General features: G+C 34.6%; 1 protein-coding gene across 1 annotated transcript in view; it reads left to right on the forward strand.

The window, feature by feature from the left end:
- The window catches only part of CCDC178 (coiled-coil domain containing 178), a gene marked incomplete at both ends in the record, with an annotated part of 351,176 nt that overhangs the window by 277,015 nt on the left and 50,721 nt on the right, over window positions 1-23,440 (forward strand). Inside the window, 3 exon segments of the mRNA XM_082853050.1 lie at window positions 2,876-2,911; window positions 2,915-2,950; window positions 2,954-2,969. Coding sequence (XP_082709176.1) covers window positions 2,876-2,911; window positions 2,915-2,950; window positions 2,954-2,969 — 88 coding nt within the window.

The following is a 23,440-nucleotide window of genomic DNA, read 5'->3' on the forward strand; positions in this document are numbered from 1 at the left end:
TGTGTTATAGGGATTATTATACTCATTATACAAATAACTGTGCCAAGCTCAGGATCACTCTGGGCTATGAATATATATTTTATCTGTATATCCTTTTCATTGAATATTATACCAAATCCTTGTTTAAGGATTGTTTAATCCTTATTTCCTTCCTTAATAAACATTCAAATTCTTAGTGCTTACAGTTTTAATATGTTCAGTTTCTTCCTAATCTTTCCCTTTCTCTTTCCTCTCCATCCTCTTCCACTTCGCCTCCCTCCCAGTCTCCCTCCCTCCTTCCTTTCCTCCCTCCCTCTTTTCCTTCTTCCTTTTCTTATCTCCATGATAGATATTTGATAGGTTTTTATATCCAAATTGTACAATGATGCTAAAAAGTCAACTTTCTTTTTGGTGTCACACAATATCCTGATTAATATTTTCTCTGTCTTCCCATATCTTTTTTGAAGCCTGTGCTAAGATTTGGGCATGCTCTCAGTAGCTCCCCCTTTCAAATAATGGTATCTAGGAACTCAGGCACACTGAACAATGTTATCCAGTTACTGTTCTAAAACAAACAAACAACAACAAAAATCCCTAAATTATCAGGTAATATTCAAAAGTCTAGTATTTTCTCTTGGAAAAAATGTAAAACAAAAGGATAGTAACCAGGAATGAGAACAATCACATGTTGGTGAAGAAGTTGTAAGTTGGTAATTGCTTTCCTTTACTTTTCAAAAAATAGTAGTTAGAACATATTGTATTCAGTTTTTTAATAATTTTTCCAGTTTTATAAAAGAAAATTTTTTCTTTTTTTTTTTTTTTGGTTAGACCAAGTCTATAGCTAAATAACACAATTTTCTGGGGGAAAAAAAGTTCTTCTTTTATAAAATAACAGGATGCACTGGACATATGTATACCTGACTGAAACAAAGTCTCACAAAATAACTGTTTTGTTTTTAATAATAGCTTTATGAAGGTATGATTCACATATCCTAAAATTTATCCTTTTAAAGTATATTCAGTGAGTTTTTGTATATTCACAGAGTTGTGTAACCATCACCACTATCTAATTTTAAATCATTTTTATCACCCACCAAAAAAACCCTGTACTCATTGGTAGTATTCCGCATCCCCGCAGCCCAGCCCCTGGCAACCTCCAATCTGCTTTCTGTCTCTGTGGTTTTCCCTATTCTGGACATCTCATTTAAATGGAATCATATAATATATGATCTTTTGCAACTAGCTTATTTGACTTAGCATAATGTTTTCAAGGATCATCCGAATCATATTTCTCTACTTCATTCCTTTTTATTGCTGAATTATATTTCATTGTACGGATAGATCACATTTTGTTTATCCAGCCATCAGTTGATGGACATTTGGGCTGTTTCCACTTTTCACCTCTTCTGAATAATGCTTTTATCAACATTCGTGGTTTTGTGTAGACATATGTTTTCATTTCTGTGGGATATATAGCTAGGAGTGGAAATTGACAAAAATTATTTACAATACTCTGTATAGCTCACAATTTTTGGTGTTCAGGTACAGCATACCATTTTCTATTCTCCCTGTTCTTTACCATTTCATTTTTAAATCCTAGTTAAGTCCCTCTAAACTGATATAACTTTAAATGAGTTACAACCCACAATTTGGAAAACTCTGGGCTGGATGGTTCATGAGGGTTTTTCCAGATTTAACATGACAGCACTTTATATGGCCTTATTGTTCTAGGTGCTTCATAAACAGTTTCCATTTAGTATTTGTAACAACCCTTAGAACCAAGTGTAATTAGCCCCATTTTATGTAGGTGTAAACTGAGAATCAAATAAATAAAATAACTTTGCCTCTAAGGCCCATGCTGTTGTGTGCTTTATTGAAATAACATCCAGCTACGTTCAATTGATCCTTTCAATCTTACTGAGTCATCTCATAGTCCTCCCAGGTTGGTCATTTGAATGTCCTTGGATCCTTACTTTTATTACCTGGCTGAATGAGAAATGTCTTTTAGCCTACTTGCTTATTTATTTGTTTGTTTATTTATTTACTATAAAGTTTACATTTTTCTTTTTCTGTCTGTACTGTTAATATATATTTATTACACAAAATATGAAAAATAGTGAAATTAAAAAATCAAAAACAATCTTTTTAAACACCTGCAATCCCAACATGAAAATATTTTTAGCTTCATGGTGTATATACTTACAGTCTCTCTTTTAACAAACTGGACTCATCCTGCACATAATGTTCTACAAATTGGAAGAGTATTCATAATACATGATTGAGTATATTTGCTTTTTACTTTATACTAGAGTCTATCCTTCATCAATAATGTACTTCCCTTGACTACTGAGTTTACAGCCTCTTATGCCTGACTCTCTTTTGTTTCCTTCCCCAAATTAGTATGAAATTAGATTTTCCAACTTTTAAACATTGGGAGTTTCTGGATCTCTGCCAGTTTCCTCTCAGGAACAACTCCCAAGATTCCCTAATCTTCTCACTTTTAGCTAATTTATTACTTCTCCCACAATCTATTCTGATTATTTCCAACTTTGCCCCACTTTCTAGGCTTCTGTTTTTCTTCAGAGAGGGATTGTGAATATCATTTTTAACAAGGACAATTTAATGCATCTGCCCATTTTGTGATTTTTTTTTACCAGTGCCAGTTGGTAACTTTCTAGATAATTTGCCAACCCCAATTCATAACTTTGAAACCTCATTTGAGGACCATCTCAGTGACAAACTGATTAAAACTTTAATTATTGGGTCAGGGGGAAGCAGAATCAAAGGATAGCTTGTAGTAATTCTTAAAAGCTAAGGAAGTCCCTGCGTGCATTTTGGATTATAACTTCTTGAAAACAGGAATGCCTTTTAACTCAGCCTCTTTCCTGGGACACAGGTGGTGTTCTGTAGATCTTTGCTTGATGATTGTAAGTGAACTGACCCCATCTCATCCCTTCTCCCTCCACTGAGATAAAGGCAGAAGCCTTATAGTGGTAGTATTCACATTTCAATCACAGGTAGTGAGTAGCATGGCCATATGTACCCAAGGAGGCAATTTCTTTTTTCTCTTTATTTAACAAGCATTCTTGAGCTCTTGTGGTAAACCTGTCTCCATAGTAGGTGTTCAGAAATTGCTGGTAGGAGGAATTCAAGATGATTAGAAGTTTGTGTCCTTCCCTCATTGCACGTATAACCTCACTGTGTTAGGCAGAACCTTTCCACAGTAAGCAGTAGAGAGCGACCACAAGGAATAGGAAGTGAAAAATAAGATTGGGGGTTTTTCCACATGATAAATAATCAGTGATTTGTCATATTTATTTGATTTGAAGACATAGGTCATGGGAGTATTCAGTGCAAAGTGGATTCAGCTCAGGATGACCATCTAAATGCAAAGGGCGGAAATAAGTAATAATCATAGAAAGGACTGTATTTTCGCTGGGATAGAGAATGTGAATAATTACACATAAAGGTCAAGATGATCTGGCTTTAAAGGAGACATTCTGGTAAGATATTTTAAGTTGTAGAACATAAATAGCATATTAAAATCAGTATTTTAATTTAAAATCATATTTTCATGAAGACAGCTCAAAGTTATTTTATAAACCAGTGGACAAAGTATTTTCCTAAAGAAATGAATACAGTTTTAAAACTAAAGGTTGTTGGGACTTCCCTGGAGGTGCAGTGGTTAAGAATCCACCTGCCAATGCAGGGGACACGGGTTCGAGCCCTGGTCCGGGAAGATCCCACATGCCACGAAGCAACTAAGCCCGTGCGCCACAACTACTGAGCTTGTGCTCTAGAGCCCTCGAGCCACAACTGCTGAACCCATGTGCCACAACTACTGAAGCCCATGCACCTAGAGCCCATGCTCCTCAACAAGAGAAGCCACCGCGATGAGAAGCCCGTGCACCGCAACGAAGAGTAGCCCCGGCTCGCTGAAACTAGAGAAAGCCCGCATGCAGCAAGGAAGACCCAATGTAGCCAAAAATAAATAAATAAATTTATTTTAAAAACCCAAAAACTAAAGTTTGTTATAAAATGTTATCCAAATAAGTTAAAAAACTAAGTTGTATTTTAAATTATTACATAATTTGAAGTACAAATACTTTTTAGAACAGTAAGCATTACTTTACTTTTTTTGGCACTGCTTTGACTGTATACACAGATTGTTTCACTTGTGTGTTTTTTCTGTCTTTTTGACTCTTTAATCTCTGAAGGCAGAGATCCTATAACCTATTTTTTGTATCTACTTACATCTTAGATATTCTCATTAAATGTTGATTGAATTCAAATCCCCCTCAAATGTTACTTTTATCCCTGAATGTTTATTTTTATCATTTTCGAGGTATTTACCTTTCTTACAAGGCATAGACTGAGTATATTCTTAATTTGCTTTAGGTTTTTCATAAAAAAGAAAGTACGGTTTTAATCACAAAACGTTACCTATATTAGTCTATCATTTCAGTCTGTTCCATTCTCAGAGAATGGAGCCCTCAACCATTTGAATCAGCGTAATAAATGTGCCCCATAAATGAAAGTGTTTCTTTACTATTATCTAGGTGACATTAGAGCTTTCCACAGGTTACAGGGACTGATTTGGGATAATGGAACAAATCTGTGGGGAAAGCCATCTCAGTATGTGGACTGTGTGAATGGATTATCTTATGGATCGAAGCCTGTGATTTTCAGGCTGATGTCCAGACACCAGATGGCTTTAAAATCCTTTCATCCAGAACACTAGCAGCCTGCTTTAGTCACATTGCTCTTGCTAATATTTGTAGAGCATCTATTTGGTCCCCAGTGCATGCACTTATTATTCTATTAGGCAGGCATTATTCCTTTTGAAGCTAGGTCACATGGCTCCTGGGCTATGTTGCAATCATTGACATTAATCACTATTTGTCCAGCCTGAGGCTGTAAAGTTCCTATATACGATATATGCATCTTCTAGGAAAGGACTTTTCAACAGCCAATTCATAAAAATGAAGAAAAGAAATGACTTAGCACTATCAGGAATTTCAAAATTAAGTGGTACATCTTCCTACCCAAATACATGTTAATAATAGATAGTTAAGGTTGCTAAGAAAAAAGATCCTGCATCCTAAAGATGGATGAAAAAACTAGTTTATGAGGGGCTAGCACAAAAACTTCCTTGTCATTTTCAAAAACACACAGGCTAATTTTGGATAGTAAGAAAAGGTTTTATGAGAGCTATTCATCTCAAGAGTTCCAAATATTCCTTAAACACTACATATGTGTTTTTATCCTCCTCTCAGCTTTTGTCTCCTCTTGATCAATAGGAATAGGAATTTCCCATCTGTATAACAATGTAGTTGGACTCTGAATACTTCTCTTTTGAATACCGATCCATATAAGGTGTAGGCATAATAAAAAAGGGCCTCCTTGCTTTGGTTGCAAACTTTCTGCAGAAAAATCATTATCCTGTACCTTAAATTTGTAATTTTGTTACCCTCTTATGTACTAGAGTTCTGAATTTACCTCAGTTGACAAAGAAATGAAATTTTGCAGCTTTTGTCTGACATGCATACTGTTTATGATTTTAGGGATTATATTCATTTTCAGCATTAAATTCACAGACTAAGCAAAATGTCAAACTTTGTTTACTAATTTTATACTTATCTGTTCTTTTAATATCCTGTCTTGGTTCTCTAGTTATAACATAGATGAACCTAAAGTTTACTAGAAACATTTGCCATTAGCTTCTTCTAAAAAAAAAAAAAAAAAATTAAATTTGAGGATAATCCTACCTCCAGAGCTTATTCTGTTCCTGGCCATTGACTGTGACAGTGGAAGGCTCATCTGAAAGCACCGGAGCGTCCCATCTAAAAGCATAAAACATATTACATTTCATGAAAAAGCTAATTCAGATTGTTTAATTCTGGTAATATTGCCTCTGTCACCTTCAAAATCAAAATGTTCTTTCCTGTTATTATAAGGAAAACAACCAAATTGCTAAAAAACCCATTTGAATACACAGCTGCCTTATGTTGCATACTAATTTGATTAAAAACGCTCGCGCCTCACCAGCATTTTTACATAAAGCACAATGGTGAATTCAACAAAGACTATTTTTAAAAGATTGTGGCAGCGTCGATGACCAGTGTCTTCAGTAGTTGACCACTGGCCCCCCCGGACTGAGCAAAAATCTTTCTGGCGGTCTTGGAAGGCATGAAACAATTGTCGAGCTATATTTGTTTGCTCACTGCTTTGGGCACTGAGCCAACCTCATTGAAATAACTGCATTAGTCAAGTGTATCCAAATTATTACAACACAGCGTCCATCCCAGTTATTGCTGTTGAAGCATTTTCTGAAGCTTCATGTTGCTAGAAAACATTTATTTGAAGGGTGAGCATCCCATAAATTCAGGTCCACTTGGATTTATAGAAAAGTAGCAAAACTACCTTCACAAGTGGCTTTGTATTTTCCTCTGTACAAGAAGGAGCCTTTGAAGGGCTTGTTGTTAGGATCTTATTAAGTCAGAAGAGCTTCCAACCCTCATCAGGATATTTCCATCCTTTATTTTTTCTTTCATTTCTTCATTTCTTTCTTGGGGTGATTTTTATTTCGTGTTAATATTTATCTGCCTTTTCACTGACCAAGTTTGTTTCCAATAATGAATGTGAGGGGTAAAATCATTGGTAGTCAGTAAAAGCCAAGCTACCAAAGTCTATGCAATTAAATACACTGAGATTTTAGAAATCTATCCCATATCTGATAGGTGAGCCACAAATTAGGTCTGCATACATAAAAGGAAATTCCAGGTCTCTCTTGATGACCATTCTGCTGAATTCATACATCAATGAGCATATTCTCCAAAAGCCTCATAAGGCCAACAATAAGCCAACAATAAGATATGTTGTTTCAGGAGACACATTTGCTGCTTCATCCACAAGGTTGTTAATTAGGTAGCATAAAAATTTATCTGACATAACCCATGTTGACTATTTAGTCTTCCAAATTAACTCTGCATTGAATAATGTTTGGGTTTGTTTTCTATTTTGGTTTTGGTTTTGTGAGTTGCCTGCCCTACTTTTCTACTCATTCCCTTTATCTTCTCTAGAGACTTTTTACTCATGTATAGTCCAGGCTGCTGTGTGCCTCAAGTTGCTTCTTAAAGTCTTGGATTAATAATTTCATTGTCTGTTATATGAAAATAATAACATCTGCCATTTGTCTTTCAAGACTATTCGGAAGACTAATGAAAAAATATAGATAAGCTATTTCAAATTCAAGAAAATTTCTATCATAAATTTAATGTTCAGTATCATTTTGCCATTTGGCCTCCAAAATTAAACACACCCTGGAAAAATATTTTAAAACTTATGGGAAAATAAGCCTAGCTAAATTTCTCTGAAAAATTATAATGAATGAAATAGTTATGTTTCCATACAGATTTATTTCATTAAAAGCTATGTGGTATGAAGTATGAATTAAACACAAAATGTAATCTTAGTTTTCTTCTTATAATATATAAAAAAATCCTCCAGGAAAATAATTATGCCAAGAATTAATAGAATTAGGAGTTCTATGATTCTTCTGTTATTGTCCTTTGGTAAAAAGTGTGCTGCACCTATATTTAAGTTAAAAATAATAAGTTTATATCTCAACAGTATTTATCAAGCACTCACCCTGTCAATTACTCTGAGACTTCCAGAGTTTTTAAGAATAAATGCCCAAACAATTGGAAGGTGATTAAATAAAACATAAGGCAACTATGACCTCAAATATACAAACAATGAATTTAAACTATAAATACTAACTTAACAAATGTCATGGAAATTACCTTGATATAATGTAAAGTGATAAAAGTTTATATGTGACAATGTAAAAATATGATAGTAATGGAGTTAAATTATGTACGTATATAGTTATACAGTAGTTTTAAATTATACTAAATCACATATATATATGTTTGATATGTATGTGTATTTGATAGGAAATTTTAAGTTAAGTTTATCATTGAGTTGTAGAGTATTGATGATTTTATTTATGTCTTTATAATTTCTTCTATTTTTTAAATATTGTTTTAAAACTTTGCATTTCTTAAGTTTAACGCAATGTTAATATTTTAATAATGTTATTATAAAGTTATAAAAGAAGTTAATACACTACCTTTGAAGCAGGTGATTTATCCTGTGATAAACCTTGCATTTAATTAGTCCCCAACGCTTTTTGGTCTGTTTTATAGTAAATTACTATTAAGTTTGTGGTAAGGTGTACTTCCTCAAATACTTATCTTATTGTCACTTTATTAGAAACCAATGTGATTAAAATTTTAAATTTAATCTCTGAAGATTACATTATAGTTACTAAATTTACCTGGACATCATTATGGTGGTAGTGTAGAGATAGGGTAGGAGTCATTTTCTATGTGAAGTTTAGGAATTCTTACAATATTTTAGAAAATGCCTCTGGTGTTAGAGAGTTATACTAGAGATCATATAAAAGATAGGAAGAACATTCCTGAAATTGCAATATATTATTTTTAGGCCTCATTCTTTTTCATTACCTATATTTACTCTTTTCTCCTTGACAAAAATGAAGGTATCCTTAAATCTTTATTTGATGATTTCACCTAGGATAGAAAGAGACAAAAGTAACAATTCACAGTTAAGATACAGGACAAACATTTTCTCAGCTCTGTTATCACCTGTAAATAAAAACACAGTTATGAAACAAATAAGCTGGAAAATTGCTATTTGCATTATAAATATTTTTATATCATGGTTCTTTTCATAATTATGTAAAAACTTTTTTCAAGAATGGCCCTATTTCATAGTACAAAGAAATTATTCTAGTGCAAGAGCCTCTGTTTCTAGAAACTTCTATAATATTCTACTGTTACAATATAGTTATCACAAGTTACTACTACAAAACAGTCCAGATGTTTGAAGCATAGTATTTTACTTTCCTAAGGCTCCCATAACAAAGTACCACAAACTCGATGACTTAGAAAAACAAAAATTGACTGTTTTACAGTTCTGGAGAATAGAAATCCAATAGTAAAGTGTAAGCAGAGCCACGTTCTCTCTAAAGCCTTTAGAGAAGGATCTGTCTTAGGCCTCTCTCCTAGTTTCCAGTAGCTTCAAGCATTTCCTAACTTGTAGATGGACATCTTCACACCATCTTCCCTCTGTGTGTGTCTGTGGCTGTGTCCAAATTTCCCGTTTTTGAAAGATCACCGATTCTATTGGATTAGGGCCCACAGTAATGACCTAATTTTAACTTGATTACATCTGTAAAGACCCTGTTTCCAAACAGGCCACATTCTGAGGTACTGAGGATAGGACTCTAGTATATATGTTTAGGCGGACAGAATTCAGCTGTGAACATCTGTGATCTACCATTCTTACAAATTCTAAGCTTCGATGTTGATCTGTTATATTTAGAATGGTTAAAGTTACTTTTTAATAAAAAGCAAATTGATAGTATTTAAGAAAGTGCTTTTCTTGAGGACAAATCCTTTGACTTAGCACACCCTTGAAGAATTATAAATGCTGAAAAACAGCAAAACCCAGCTCATCATTAGGCCTTCACTGCAGAGAGTTAAAGAAGGCTAAGTGTTCATCCAGAGTGCGGTGTTCTTTGCTGCTTAGTCTATAGTCTGTAGAAAGATTTTTGAACTTACAAGGGGACATGAAGATCAAGGCATTTTAGGTTGGAAGTACCTCTTTTCATTTCACAGATGAAGAGACACTTGAAGGCCCTGAGCAATATTTGGCCAGAAAATAAGAACTTGCTGGCAGATGGATTAAGCAGACAAAGTTTCATCCATAAAGAATATTTTATGCCCTAAAATACACAAAATTAGAGACATCAATCGGGAAGCTGATCTTTTCATACATAACAAACATAGCCAGTAAAATGCATACATATCACAGAAATGAAACTCCCAAAATGTAGGCTAATACTTTGTAACATATTGGTTAAATGATGAGATGCAGAAACTATGGAAGGAAAGGAAGCAACTTAGAGAAAGAGCAAGCATTAATATCTGCCCTGTGACATCATAAGCCTGAGGTTTGAATTCACTTTTTCCTTGTTGTGCTGTTTATATTTTTTCTCCTAATTCTGCTCTGATTATTTAGCTGACCAAAGCAATTAAAGTAGGATAAGTTGTGACATCTTTGCTTTTTCAGTTGATTTTCTTTTAAGTAACATAAAGACAGAAGACAGTTGCATGTGCCTTCATGCAATGCTTACAAAATTTATGTAGTTCTTGAAATTGCCAAAAGTATCTACATACAGAAGATAGCACAGTCCCATTTCTAATACAATGTTTTTGCCATACACAATAAATGTGAGAGCTGAGTTAAAGCAAGGAATCACTTACTTTGTGAGAGTCAGTCAAATATTAGTTGCATAAGACATTTCTATATTTCTATACAGAGTCTTATCTTTAGTAATAAAAGTTTAAATTATCATTGAATGAGTATATGAAAAAGCTATTCAGTAGCAAACATAGATTGTTTCATCTCTTACTGAATTATGGGTTGTAGCATCATCATAAAATTGATGACTTATTTTTCTTCTAAAATATTTTAAATATTAAATAGTATCATTATACTCTGAAAGTACTGTATCCTTTCTTGCTTATAGTTAGCTTTGTCATGTAAAGGTTTTCATTTTTAATAAGTGCATGCTGTACTTATTTTATACTAAAGCAGTAAGATATGAGAAGTTGTCTTTCTCCAGGCCATCAAAAATGAGATCAGGCTACCAAGACACCCAGAATTTGAAAATGGTTTTTAAAGTGGGTGGGGATGGGATTTATGTTTAAATCATACTATGCCAAGTTGTGTGTCCCTGGCCAAAGATTTCTAGGTGTGGAGAGAAAAAGAACTTTAAATGTTTAGACCTAAATGCAAATATAAGATATTAAAATATTTAAAAAGTTCACCCCTTGGACAATCAGCTAGAAATCAAGTCTAATACATCCCGATTCAGTTTATTTTTAATATATACACATTTATTTCGTGTTTGCTGAAGTCAGCATCATCTACCAGCCAACTTCACATTGAAGGCCTTTTATTCAGAAATCTAGTAGCTCCTAGGTTACACCTATTATGCTTTTGTTCTGTAAGTTAAAGTCATGCACGCATTTTTGTTAGAGGAAGTGTTTACACTTCTTTAGACTGAACTATTTCAACTGTATGTAAATATGATAGAATTACTTTATTGAGATACCTTAGAATTCATAGAGATCAAGGCCAAAGCAAATCAGATTAAATTTTGACACAGATTTTCATGAATGTTAAACTCTAAGTTTCTTATGATAAGGGACAAAATTGAATGCATCATTTATTCCCTCAAGCATTCTGCACAGGACCTGGCAAACTCGATTTCAGTAACTCTTGACATTGTTAGTTAGCAAAGATTTACTGAGCACCTATTATATGCCCAGGACTATGTTCAATACTAAACAGGGGGCGGAGTCAAGATGGCAGATTAGAAGGACACAGAGATCGCGTCTCCTCACAACTAGGGCACCTACCAGGCACTGGGGGGGGACCACGGACACCTAAGGTGATGGGAGGAACCTCCGAGTGACTAGGTAGGATGTGGAGGGAGGGCGGGGGGAAGAGAAGTGGAGGCAGAAAGGGACTGGCGCCCCTGAGGGGCAGCTGGAGGAGGGGAGGGGTTCCCATTCCCGGAGGGACGCACCCACAGTTAGGGGATCAACGGGGATGGGGAGAGACCCTCAGGAAAGCTGAGGATCTGAAGGGAACACAGCCAGCATTTCCCCTGCCCACTTGGGCCCTGAAGAGCCTGCTGAGGTCCTAGCCTAATCCTACGCCCTCTGAGGCTGCCTCCAGCAGTCCTTAGCCTAAGCCCCACCCCCACACCCCCACCCAGGGACTTATCTCTGAATTCCGCACTCTGAGGCCCCCTCGGCTGTGCAGCCTTTTCCATGCTCCATGGGTCCTGAGCCTAGGCCCCACCTCCGCCATAAACCCCACCCTCAACTCAGCTCCACCCCACAACCAAGGCCTTTTCGGGCCTTTTTTTCTTTCTTAGGTTGTGGTTGTGTTTTATGTCATTGTTTCACTTATATTCTTACATTTTCTAAAAATTTATTTTTCTAATTTTATTTTATTCTTTATTGTTTGTTATTGTACTGCTACTTTTTTTTTTTTCTTTTGCTGCACCACACAGCTTGCAGGATCTTAGTTCCCAGGCTGAGGATCAGGCCTGAGCTCCTGTGGTGGGAGGGCCGAGTCCAAACCACTAGACAAATGGAGAACCTCAGACCCTAGGGAATATTCATTCATCGGAGTGAGGTCTCCCGGAGTTCCTCATCTCAGCACCAAAACCTGGCTCTACCCAACTGCCTGCAAACTCCAGTGCTGGACACCTCAGGCCAAACAACCAGTAAGATAGGAACACAGTCCCACCTGTCAAAGAAATGAGATGACAAAAAAATGTTATAGACGAAGGAGCAAAGTAAAAACGTACAAGACCAAATAAATGAAGAGGAAATAGGCAACCTACCTGAAAAAGAATGCAGAGTAATGATAGTAAAGATGGTCCAAAATCTTGGAAATAGAATGGAGAGACAGATCGAGAAAATACAAGAAATGTTTAACAAAGACCTAGAAGAACTAAAGAACAAACAAACAATGATGAACAACACAATAAATGAAATTAAAAATACACTGGAAGGAATCAGTAGCAGAATAACTGAGGCAGAAGAGCGAATAAGTGAACTGGAAGATAGAATGGTGGAAATAACTGCTAAGGAGCAGAATAAAGAAAAAAGAATGAAAAGAATTGAAGACAGTCTCAGAGACCTCTGGGACAACACTAAACACATCAACATTCGAATTATAGGGGTCCCAGAAAAAGAGAAAGTGAAAGGGTCTGAGAAAACATTGGAAGAGATTAGTCAAAAACTTCCCTAACATGGGAAAGGAAATAGCCACCCAAGTCCAGGAAGCACAGAGAATCCCATACAGGATAAACCCTAGGAGAAACACACCAAGACACATGTTAATCAAACTAACAAAAGTTAAATTCAAAGAAAAAATATTAAAAGCAGCAAGGAAAAGCAACAAATAATATATAAGAGAATCCCCATAAGGTTATCAGCTGATTTTTCAGCAGAAACTCTTCAGGTCAGAAAAGAGTGGCAGGATTTATTTAAAGTGATGAAAGGGTAAAATCTACAACCAAGATTACTCTACCAAGCAAGGATTTCATTCAGATTTGATGGAGAAATCAAAAGCTTACAGAGAACAAAAGCTAAGAGAATTCAGCACCACCAAACCAGCTTTACAGCAAATGCTAAAAGAACCTCTCTAGGCAGGAAACACAAAAGAAGAAAAGGATCCACAAAAACAAACCCAAATCAATTAAGAAAATGGTAACAGGAACATACATACCAATAATCACCTGAATGTAATTGGATTAAATGTTCCAAACAAAAGACACAGACTGGCTGGATGAATACCAAAACAAGACCAATATATATGCTGTCTACAAGAGACTCACTAAAGACCTAGGGACACATACAGACTGAAGGTGAGGGGATGGAAAAAGATACTCCATGCAAATGGAAATCATAAGAAAGCTAGAGTAGCAATATTCATATCATATAAAATAGACTTTAAAATACTGTTACAAGAGATAAGGAAGGACACTACATAATGATCAAGGGATCAATCCAAGAAGATATAACAATTATAAATATTTATGAACCCAACATAGGAGCACCTCATAAAGTGCTGACATAAGGCAAATGCTAATAGCCATAAAAGGGGAAATCGACAGTAACACAATCATAGTAGGGGAATTTAAGACCCCACTTTCACCAATGGACAGATCATCCAGACAGAAAATAAATAAGGAAACACAAGTTTTAAATGACACAATAGAACAGATAGATTTAATTGATATTTATAAGACATTCCACCAGAAAGTGGCAGAATACATTTGATTCTCAAGTGCACACAGAACATTCTCCTGGATACATGACATCTTGGGTCACAAATCAAGCCTTGGAAAATTTAAGAAAATTGAAATCATATCAAGCGTCTTTTCCAACAACAATGCTATGGTACTAGAAATCAATTACAGGAAAAAAAACTAAAAAACACAAAAGCATGGAGGCTAAACAGTACACTGCTGAATAACCAAGAGATCACTGAAGATATCAAAGAGGAAATAAAAAAATACCTAGAAACAAATGACAATGAAAACACGATGAGCCAAAACCTATGGGACACAGCAAAAGCAGTTCTAAGACGGAAGTTTATAGAAATTCAATATCACCTCAAGAAACAAGAAAAATCTCAAATAAACTATCTAACCTTATGCCTAAAGCAACTAGAAAAAAGAACAAAGAAAACCCAAAGTTATTAGAAGGAAAGAAATCATAAAAATCAGAGCAGAAAGAAATGAAATAGAAATGAAGAAAACAATACCAAAGATTAATAAAACTAAAAGTTGGTTCTTTGAGGAGATAAACAAAATTGATAAAACTTTAGCTAGACTCATCGAGAAAAAAAGGGAGAGGACTCAAATCAATAAAATTAGAAATGAGAAAGGCGAAATTACATCTGACACTTCAGAAATACAAAGGATCATAAGAGACTACTATGGGCAACTCTATGCCAATAAAATGGACAACCTGGAGTAGATCTATTAAGTGCTATAGGCATCAGGCATTCTTTATATATTACACAAATTATATAAATACATGACTTAATCCTCATAGTGACTATGCAGAAGTAGTATTTTTGCCATTTTACAGATGAGGAAATTTAGACTTAGATTAAATAATTTATTTTCCCAAGTAATATATGTAATTAAAAGCAGGTCAATCTAGAAAATTCTGAATCCATTCCAAATTTTCAACTGTTATCTGAAACATCTGTAAATATAATTTTTGCTTTCTTCTAGTATATTGAATAATACCATGATTTTGATTGTTACATGTTTGTAATTAAACCGAAATAATATAATGTTGAGAAACTGAAAGGACAGAACGTGCTGAATGTGACCAGACAGTAGTGTGCTTTTAGAAAAATCATATTACATAATTGCTAGAAATCTGAGCGTTGGTATTATGCTGTAATTTCTTTTTTAATTTGATTCCAGGGGTTCAGTTACTCCTCAGAAATCTTTTTCTAGATAAAGAAAATGTATTGGAAAGTGTGGCGACTTTTGAATTATACCCTGGCAATTTAATTTATATGAAATTATTTTGGTTTTAAGATAAAAAATGTTAATTAGCGTCCAAATCTGGGGTCTCAATTATATTAAGTTTAGTTTTACAAATGCTAAAATAGGACTTTATGCCATACAGCCAATCTAACCACTTAAAGGTCGATTCATTTAATCTTTACAGCAATGTAGTGATATATCTGCCTTTTTCAGAGGCACAGAATAATAAGCCAAAACCCCAGTCTAGGTTTGGCTCCAGACTTCATGCCTTTCACCATTACTCTAGGTAGCCACTTGTTTGTTAGGCTAAATTTATTGTTTATAATAATTCTTGGTAGAATTTTAGTCTCTGTATAATGTTCATATGAGAATGTTTACTTAAATATTTGTAGTTTTTCAGACAATACAGTTTATTGAAATAGAAGACATCTATTTATTACTTAATATTCCTTTTTTATAATCTTGCGCTATTTATCTTTGTTGATATACCATGTTTTTAACATCTGCACACACATGTTTATAACCTGATTGTAGTGTTCTTCTATTTTACATTGCAGTATTCATTAGGTATTTTCTCCAAATAAAATCTTTATGTTTTAAAAACTAGGCAATCAGTGCTAGTGCTTTAGTTACTGTCTTTTTTTTTATCTTTATATCCCTTTTTATAAAGTATGTATCTGTTCTTTCACTAATGAAACCTGATTCTTTGTAGTCCTTTATAAGCTGATCTTTTTCTGACAATTACTGCTCACTCTTTTTTGAATCTGTGAAACATGTTTTTCATTAACTATGGAAAATTCTCCACCATTATGGTTCCATTTTTTTCTAACTTTTCAAATGTGCAGAGAAGTAACATGAGCATACAACCTTCACCTTGATTCAAAAATTACTGATAATTTCTTAGGCCAATTCTTACTGAACCATTTGAAAGTAAGTTGCAAATATAATTTTCAGAGCCTGTCTCTTAAAAATAATGACATTTGCCTAAGTAACCACAATATCATACCAAGGAAAATTGAAACCAATTTCTGGCTAATACTAATATATCCCCATTGTCCACAAATATCTTCTACACTGTTTTTTAACTAATATATAATCAAGTTGCATATTATGCATTTTTGTTTCTTAATCTCTCTGATGTACTGTAGGCTCCACCCATATTTTATATATATATAAACATTGACTTTTTTTGAAAAGGTCAAACCAATATTCTGTAAAATAATTGCCTTCTGAATTTGTCCAATTATTTTCTTGTGACGACTTGCTCCTCTATTTCCTGTATTTTCTGTAATATTCAAATATATATCTAAAAGTTTGAGTATAATCAGATTAAATAATTTTGGCAGGAACACCAATAGATGATGCATTCCATTAAGGGCTCATAATTCCACTATTAATGATGCTAACTTTGATCATTTCTTTAAGGTGGTAACTGACAATTTTCTCTATTATTAATATGTATCTTCCCACTGGTAATTAATAAATAATTTATAGGGTGATGTTTGCCATCATATCTTGTACTCTGTCAAAATAGTGATTTTCTAATTCTAATACTCTTTTTCTATTTAAAAGCTGGCATTCTTATGTTAAAATAAAAAAAATCCAAACAAACAAACAATGACATCAATAACAACAACATGCCTCATTAAATGGTCATGAACTGTAGTTTCTCCTTAAAAGACAAGGTAAAAGCTTATTTCTTTCTCTTTACAAATTTCAGTATAAGTATTTGGTGGAAATGTTAGGATCTTTTTTCTTTTATCAATATCACTGTGGACTTACGGATTTCACTGAGTCATTGTTCTTGTTTGACACTTAAATTGTTCCAAATCTGTCGAGTAGAAACCCTTCAAGCCAGCTCCTATGACCTTTTGATATGCCCCTTTTGGTCTCTTGGTAAACTATGCATGGCATAACAGACTTTCTCAGTCTCATGTTACACTTTTCTATCCTTAGACCTTCAACCATACATTTCTCCGAAGTAGCCTAGGTCTTTTTATTCAAAAATGGTATTTAGACATGAAGAACTGGGTGGTGGTAGCTCATGGCTTTTGGAAAGTTATTGACTTTAAGCCCTTACATTGAATATATCTAGGAAATAGATATATATATATATTAAAAATTAAAATCTTAGGCCTGTATTGATATGTATAGTTCAAATTTAGCATTAAAAGATTTTATTTAACTTCTTAGATACTGTATTTTTATCTTTTCCTCTTGTACTGCAAATCTTGGTTCCTAATAATATTAATGTAACTACTTATTTGCTTTACCCTACAACTTATTCATCAAATTGTTGAAAACAGCAATATTACTACTACAAAGAAAACTATTGGCTGAAGTTTATGATTAATTTGTACTTTTTTTAAAAAATCCTGAATTATTTCCTACTAAAATTGATGTACAGTCAAATGTACATACAGACTGTACAAATGCCTCTTGAAGATTTTCTCTGTGTGGTTTATGTTGCCAATTTGATATAGAGTTAAGTTTATGTTTTAATTTGTTTTCACTTTATTTTTGTTTTGAAAAATCTTCTGATTTTTTGTGTTTTTTTTAATATGAAAGATATTAATCTTGTTCCAAAGAGTATAATAAAAGTTATTTTCAAGAAAATCTCACTTCCATTTATATTCCTGTCATTTTCTCCCTGTCCCAGCTAGTAGTCATTTTCATTCATATCTGATTTATTCCCCCAGGATTTGTTTATTTTTTAAAATAAGTTCTTTTTCTTCTTCTCTCGTAATGAGATAGCATCCCCAAAACATTGGTTTACACCTTGCTTGTTTCAGTTGCCAACGTCCTGGTAAACACTTCATGTAACTCCATAGCAACCATTTTCATTCTTTGTATTATGGTTTATTCAACTAGCCCTGATTAATGGGCCTGTAGATTGTGTCCAGTCTTTTGCTGTTACTAATAATATCACAGTCATTAACTTTGTTTTGTACTTATTGAGGAACATCTTCAAGGTAGGATCCTAAAATTGGAAATGTATTAACGAGTAAATGCATTTTGCATATAACCTGCAGTTTATTAGAGTATCTCTTTTTTTCTGCAGCCTTGTTAACAGAGTGTGGTATAAATATTTTAAAGTTTTGGCAATCTGATAATTAAAAAGTGCTATCTCAGTGCAGCTTTTATTTTTATTTCTTTTATTATGAATACCTTCTCGTATGCTTAAGAAGTATTTTCATAAGTTTAAGGAATATTTTATTTAAAAACCACTTTTTATTTTATTTTTTGGTTTTTTATTGATGTATAGTTGTTTTACAATATTACATTAGTTTCAGTTGTACAACATGGTGATTCAATGTTTTTATAGATTATATTACATTTATAGTTATTATAAAATATTGGCTATAGTCCCTGTGCTGTACACTACATCCTTATACCTTATTTATTATGTATAGTAGTTTGTACTTCCAAGTCCCCACCCCTACTTTCCCCCTCCCCCCTTCCCTCTCCGCACTGGTAACCACTAGTTTGTTCTCTATATCTGTGAGTCTGTTTCTTTTCTGTTATATAACATGCATTAGGTCACCACCAAGAGCCTGTTTTACTTTTTCATATAGTCACTGCTCAGTGTTTTACTCCAATGCTTGCTCTGATGGTCTTGGGTAATATATTTCCCTTCCTTCACGTAAATTGGGGTTTTGGTCTCTCTGTTTCTTAATTACATTGCAGGCAGGCATCAGCTATACGTGATTTGTTTGCTCGCCTTTTGGATGTGTGCGTATGTGGAGAGGTTGAAATTAAGTTGGTCTCCATTACCCTCTTTTTATCTCTTTCTTCCATTCTCATTCTTTTATGCCAATGAGAAATGCCTTAGCCTTTCCTGTAGTCTAACTCCAAGCTTTCCTGATACCTTTATACATTTTTGAGACATGACATTTCTTTCCCGGTTTTGCAATTCTATCCTTATTTCTAAGTTAACCATATTGAATCTTGAGCATTTTTAGATCTTGTCATAAAAATAAAACTCTTTAGAAATAAAACATCTATAATTGTTTGCTCTGGTAATATAACCTACTTTTTCTTTGCTAGCTGTAGGCACCTGAAATGATCACACTTTTCTTCAAAAATTAGAGAGTTGTGTTCTTCTGGTCAATTCTAATTTCTGCATAGATTGCAATAAAGTTAAAGTGCTGCTGACTCCTCAGTGAACAGAAAAATAAGAGAAGTTCAAATTATTAAGCTGAGAGCATAGACTCCTATTTAATTTAAAGATTGCATTCCAATAGAAAACGTTTCTACTGTGGCAATAATGCTTCTGCCTCCTGCTACCATCTCTGGTCTATTTCAGATAATTGTCCTGCATCTTTAAAAAATGAGTAAAACTTATCATTTCTATAAATGCTCACTCATGGTTTAATGAAGGGGCTGACTAGTTTTCTTATTGAATATTTTAAAATCTAATATAAACATTACTAAATAGGCTTAAAATATAGTTGTACTATTGGTCCCAAACATGGTTCCATGAAGGAGCAAAGAGAATCGAATGCATGATTTATCAGAGAGTTTAAATGTTTTTTTCTTTAAGTCAATTTATTTATTAGTTTATTTATTATAAATTTATTTATTTTTGGCTGCGTTGGGTCTTCATTGGTGTATGCGGGCTTTCTCTAGTTGCAGCGAGCGGGAGCTACTCTTCTTTGTGGTGCACAGGCTTCTCATTGCAGTGGCTTCTCTTGTTGAGGACCACGGGCTCTAGACACACGGGCTTCAGTAGCTTCGGTGCATGGTCTCAGTAGTTGTGGTGCATGGGCTTAGTTGCTCCACGGCATGTGGGATCTTCCCAGACCAGGGGTCGAACCCATGTCCCTTGCATTAGCAGGTGGATTCTTAACCACAGGGAAGTCTGAGAGTTTTAATGTTTTCATAAACTTCATGAGAATGAAGATGGCACCCACATCCCTGGACTGCACCATTGAGAGTTAGTGCAGAATTCTCCATTGTCAGGGAGGCAGAGAAAACATTTTAAAAGAAAGGAACACTTATTAGCCACACATGGTAGGAAAACAAAACACTTTTTAATTCTGTGATTGTTTGCTAATGAAGAAACAAGGAACTTCAGACTCTTTCAGACCTGATGAGTGGACATCTCGAACTAGAAATTTTACAGGCGCCTGAAACACAACATGTCCAACCCTAAATTTTTCTGTTGCTTCTGTGTTTTTTTCTTTTATTTGGCTGCACCGTCATTGACCGTTATCACAGTAGAGAGCTAATTATCATCATTGACTCTTTGCTCTCCCACTATGCCATGTACAATTTCAAGTCCTTATAATTTACATGCTAAACAAAATTTGAATATTTTGTCTTTCTTCTCTATCACTATGATCATTATCCTAGTTTGTACATTTATCATTTTTCATCGGGATTACCCCCAACAGCTTCCTATTTTGTCTCCCTGTGGCTAGACTTATATTTTTCAGAACCTCCCTCCTGACAGTTGTTAAATGCCCTTTAGTGACTCTCCAGAGTTCAAACTCTCTCAATAATCTGACCTCTGTCAGACTCCCATCCTTACTTTAAGCTCTTATCATCTATCTTTACACTATATTCCAGCACCACTAAATTGTGTGTAGTTCTTTGTATGCCATGCTGTCTCTCACTCTGGACATTTGCTTATGCCATCCGTTTCCTAGAAGGCCTCTCCCTAATCAGATTTTTATAGTCCTAATTGTCCTTTGAGTCTCAGTGCAAATATCTCCTCCATAAAGCTTTTCCTGGTTCCTTCCCTCTCTCTAACATACACACAGATTATGTCTGGTGCTCTTACCATCATGTGGTATTTTCTTGATGATAGTACATGTCTTGGTCACTGTGCCTAGCACAAGGTCTGGCAAATGGTGGCATATAATAAATAATTTAATGTATTAATTAAAGAAACAATAAATAGATTTAAAAATAAGGCACAAGGTAAAATTGCAAGTACTTTATCTTTTTTATAAAATATTATTTCTTTTATATGTAACTGTACTTTTGTTACATATTATTATATTTAATAAATGTCAGTTATATAGGAATCATGAAAAATCTGACCAATCATATGGGTATCCCTTTGCTAGATGAGTTTAAGTCTGTTTCTACTGTGTTTGACGTACTTGCACCTGTTTCCAATTGGAATGAAATTTAGTGACTTGGGAAATAAATATAAAATACCACGTAACTAGTTATTCAACAAATAGATCTGTAGGTCATGTAAAGATTCTTGGAATCCCCATTGTTGCAGCAGTGCTGCTTGTAAACAAAGTAAACTTCAGTGACTCTGAAAATTTTTATTTTTATGCAACTTAGAAAAATGTACAGAATATATATTTTGCCTATTTTTAAAACACTTCCTTTACTTTTTCCTGCAGATGGTGGTCCAGCCTAAATCTTGAGCTTGATCAGTCATTTTTTTCTCCTTACTCTCCCTTCTCTTTGGCCAGGCCATTAAACTTACTGTGCTCTGGGATTCATGCTTTCCTGTCCGTTGCCTAAAAAGCTCAGCCTGTTCACATTGACTCAAATGACGTTTCCCTCCACTTCCGTATATCTACCCTGTCATCAAGCCTGAGGTCAGAGTCTACTTCCTCCTCCAGTTTAAACCTTCTCCCCTTAGCTGAAGTGATCTCTCCTCTCTAGGAGTCAGAGGAGACTTGTACCTCTCTTAGGAGTTCTACCTCATTTTCACTGGTATATTCCTGAACAACTAACCTTAAGTAAACACATATTATGGTCCACACCCTCTTTTAGTGACTGCCCTTTTCTTGAGTTTTAGCAAGAATAATATATTTTTCACTTCTATATTCATGTACTCACAACAGAATCCTCTATATATTATAGTTGTTATTCAAATAATGTTTAATAAGTAAATGTGTAATGTAAAGATGGCTACATAATAAATATTTATTAGATAAAATGAATTATAATTCAACTTATATGTATTGAGCAGCTGCTATATGCCAGCCACCCTGCCTTGTAAGAGGAATAGAAAAATCCTCAAGATTTCAGGTTAGGGACTTCCCTGGTGGCGCAGTGGTTAAGAAGCTGCCTGCCAATGCAGGGGACACAGGTTCGAGCCCTGGTCCAGGAAGATCTCACATGCCGTGGAGCAGCTGCGCTCTAGAGCCACAACTACTGAGCCCGCACACCACAACTACTGAAGCCTGCGCGCCTAGAGCCTGTGCTCCGCAACAAGAGAAGCCACTGCAATAAGAAGCCCGCACACTACAACAAAGAGTAGCCCCCGCTCGCCGCAACTAGAGAAAGCCTGTGCGCAGCAATGAAGACCCAACACAGCCAAAAATAAATTTAAAAAAAAAAAAAGATTTCAGGTTAGTAGAGGATCTAGACATATACTGCAACAATTAAAATACTGTGCAATAATTTTATGCACAATGAAGATGCTATGAGAGCAAAGAAGGAGTATCTAAATCAGTCTGAGGAGGCAATGAAGACTGGTTGGGAAAGATGACAGCTTGCCCAAGCCTTGAAGGACTAATCAGGGTTAGCTACGTGCATAAAGTTGGAATAAGTATTTAAGAAAAAATGAATTGAGTGCATTTAATATTAGTTGCTGTTTTTGAGCCTCCAGGTAGCAGTGGCTTTATTACAGTGACTTTTGTGACACCAGCAGTCTTGGAAGCCAATGTGAGAATTCATAAAATCATTCTTATGCTGTTTGCTTTGCAGTAGAGCCTCACAAACGTGTGTTCGACTCCTGTTTCTCCATATGCTGTGCACAGTATTCTGAGTTCACTTGACACTAAGACATACATACAAAGGGTTCATACATACAGTTAGCTAATACAACCTAAAATGCACCTAAGTTAATTAACTTAGAGTTGTTCGAATTAGGAAATAAAGAAAATGATTATTTGTCGTAGGTCACCCAGTAGGCAGGAATGAAGTTGCATTATACCTTACAACTTCATTACTAAAATGCTCTAACAGTGGAAAAAACTCAGTATGTGATTTCAGTAGTAAACATTCTGTGATTTATAAAATTGAAAACTTTCCTGACAGTTAAGTTCCCATGGTGGTCAGCAATTGCTTTAAAGAAAAGAAAGACACACCACATACATCCACAGTTGTTTTAGACTTTAAAAACAAAAGAAAAACTGGAGTATGAGTGTTACAAATGCAAACCTTGTCTGTATTTAAAGGGAACCAATTATTCCTAGTAGTCACAAGTAGTGCTACCTTAAAAATAAAAACAAAAAAGAGGTGTATAATCTCAGTAATTTTTACACCACGGTTAGATTATTTTTATGAAATCTTTTG

The sequence above is a fragment of the Leucopleurus acutus genome (assembly GCF_964270905.1).
Source record: "Leucopleurus acutus genome assembly, chromosome: 13".
NCBI classification, from domain to species: Eukaryota; Metazoa; Chordata; class Mammalia; order Artiodactyla; family Delphinidae; genus Leucopleurus; species Leucopleurus acutus.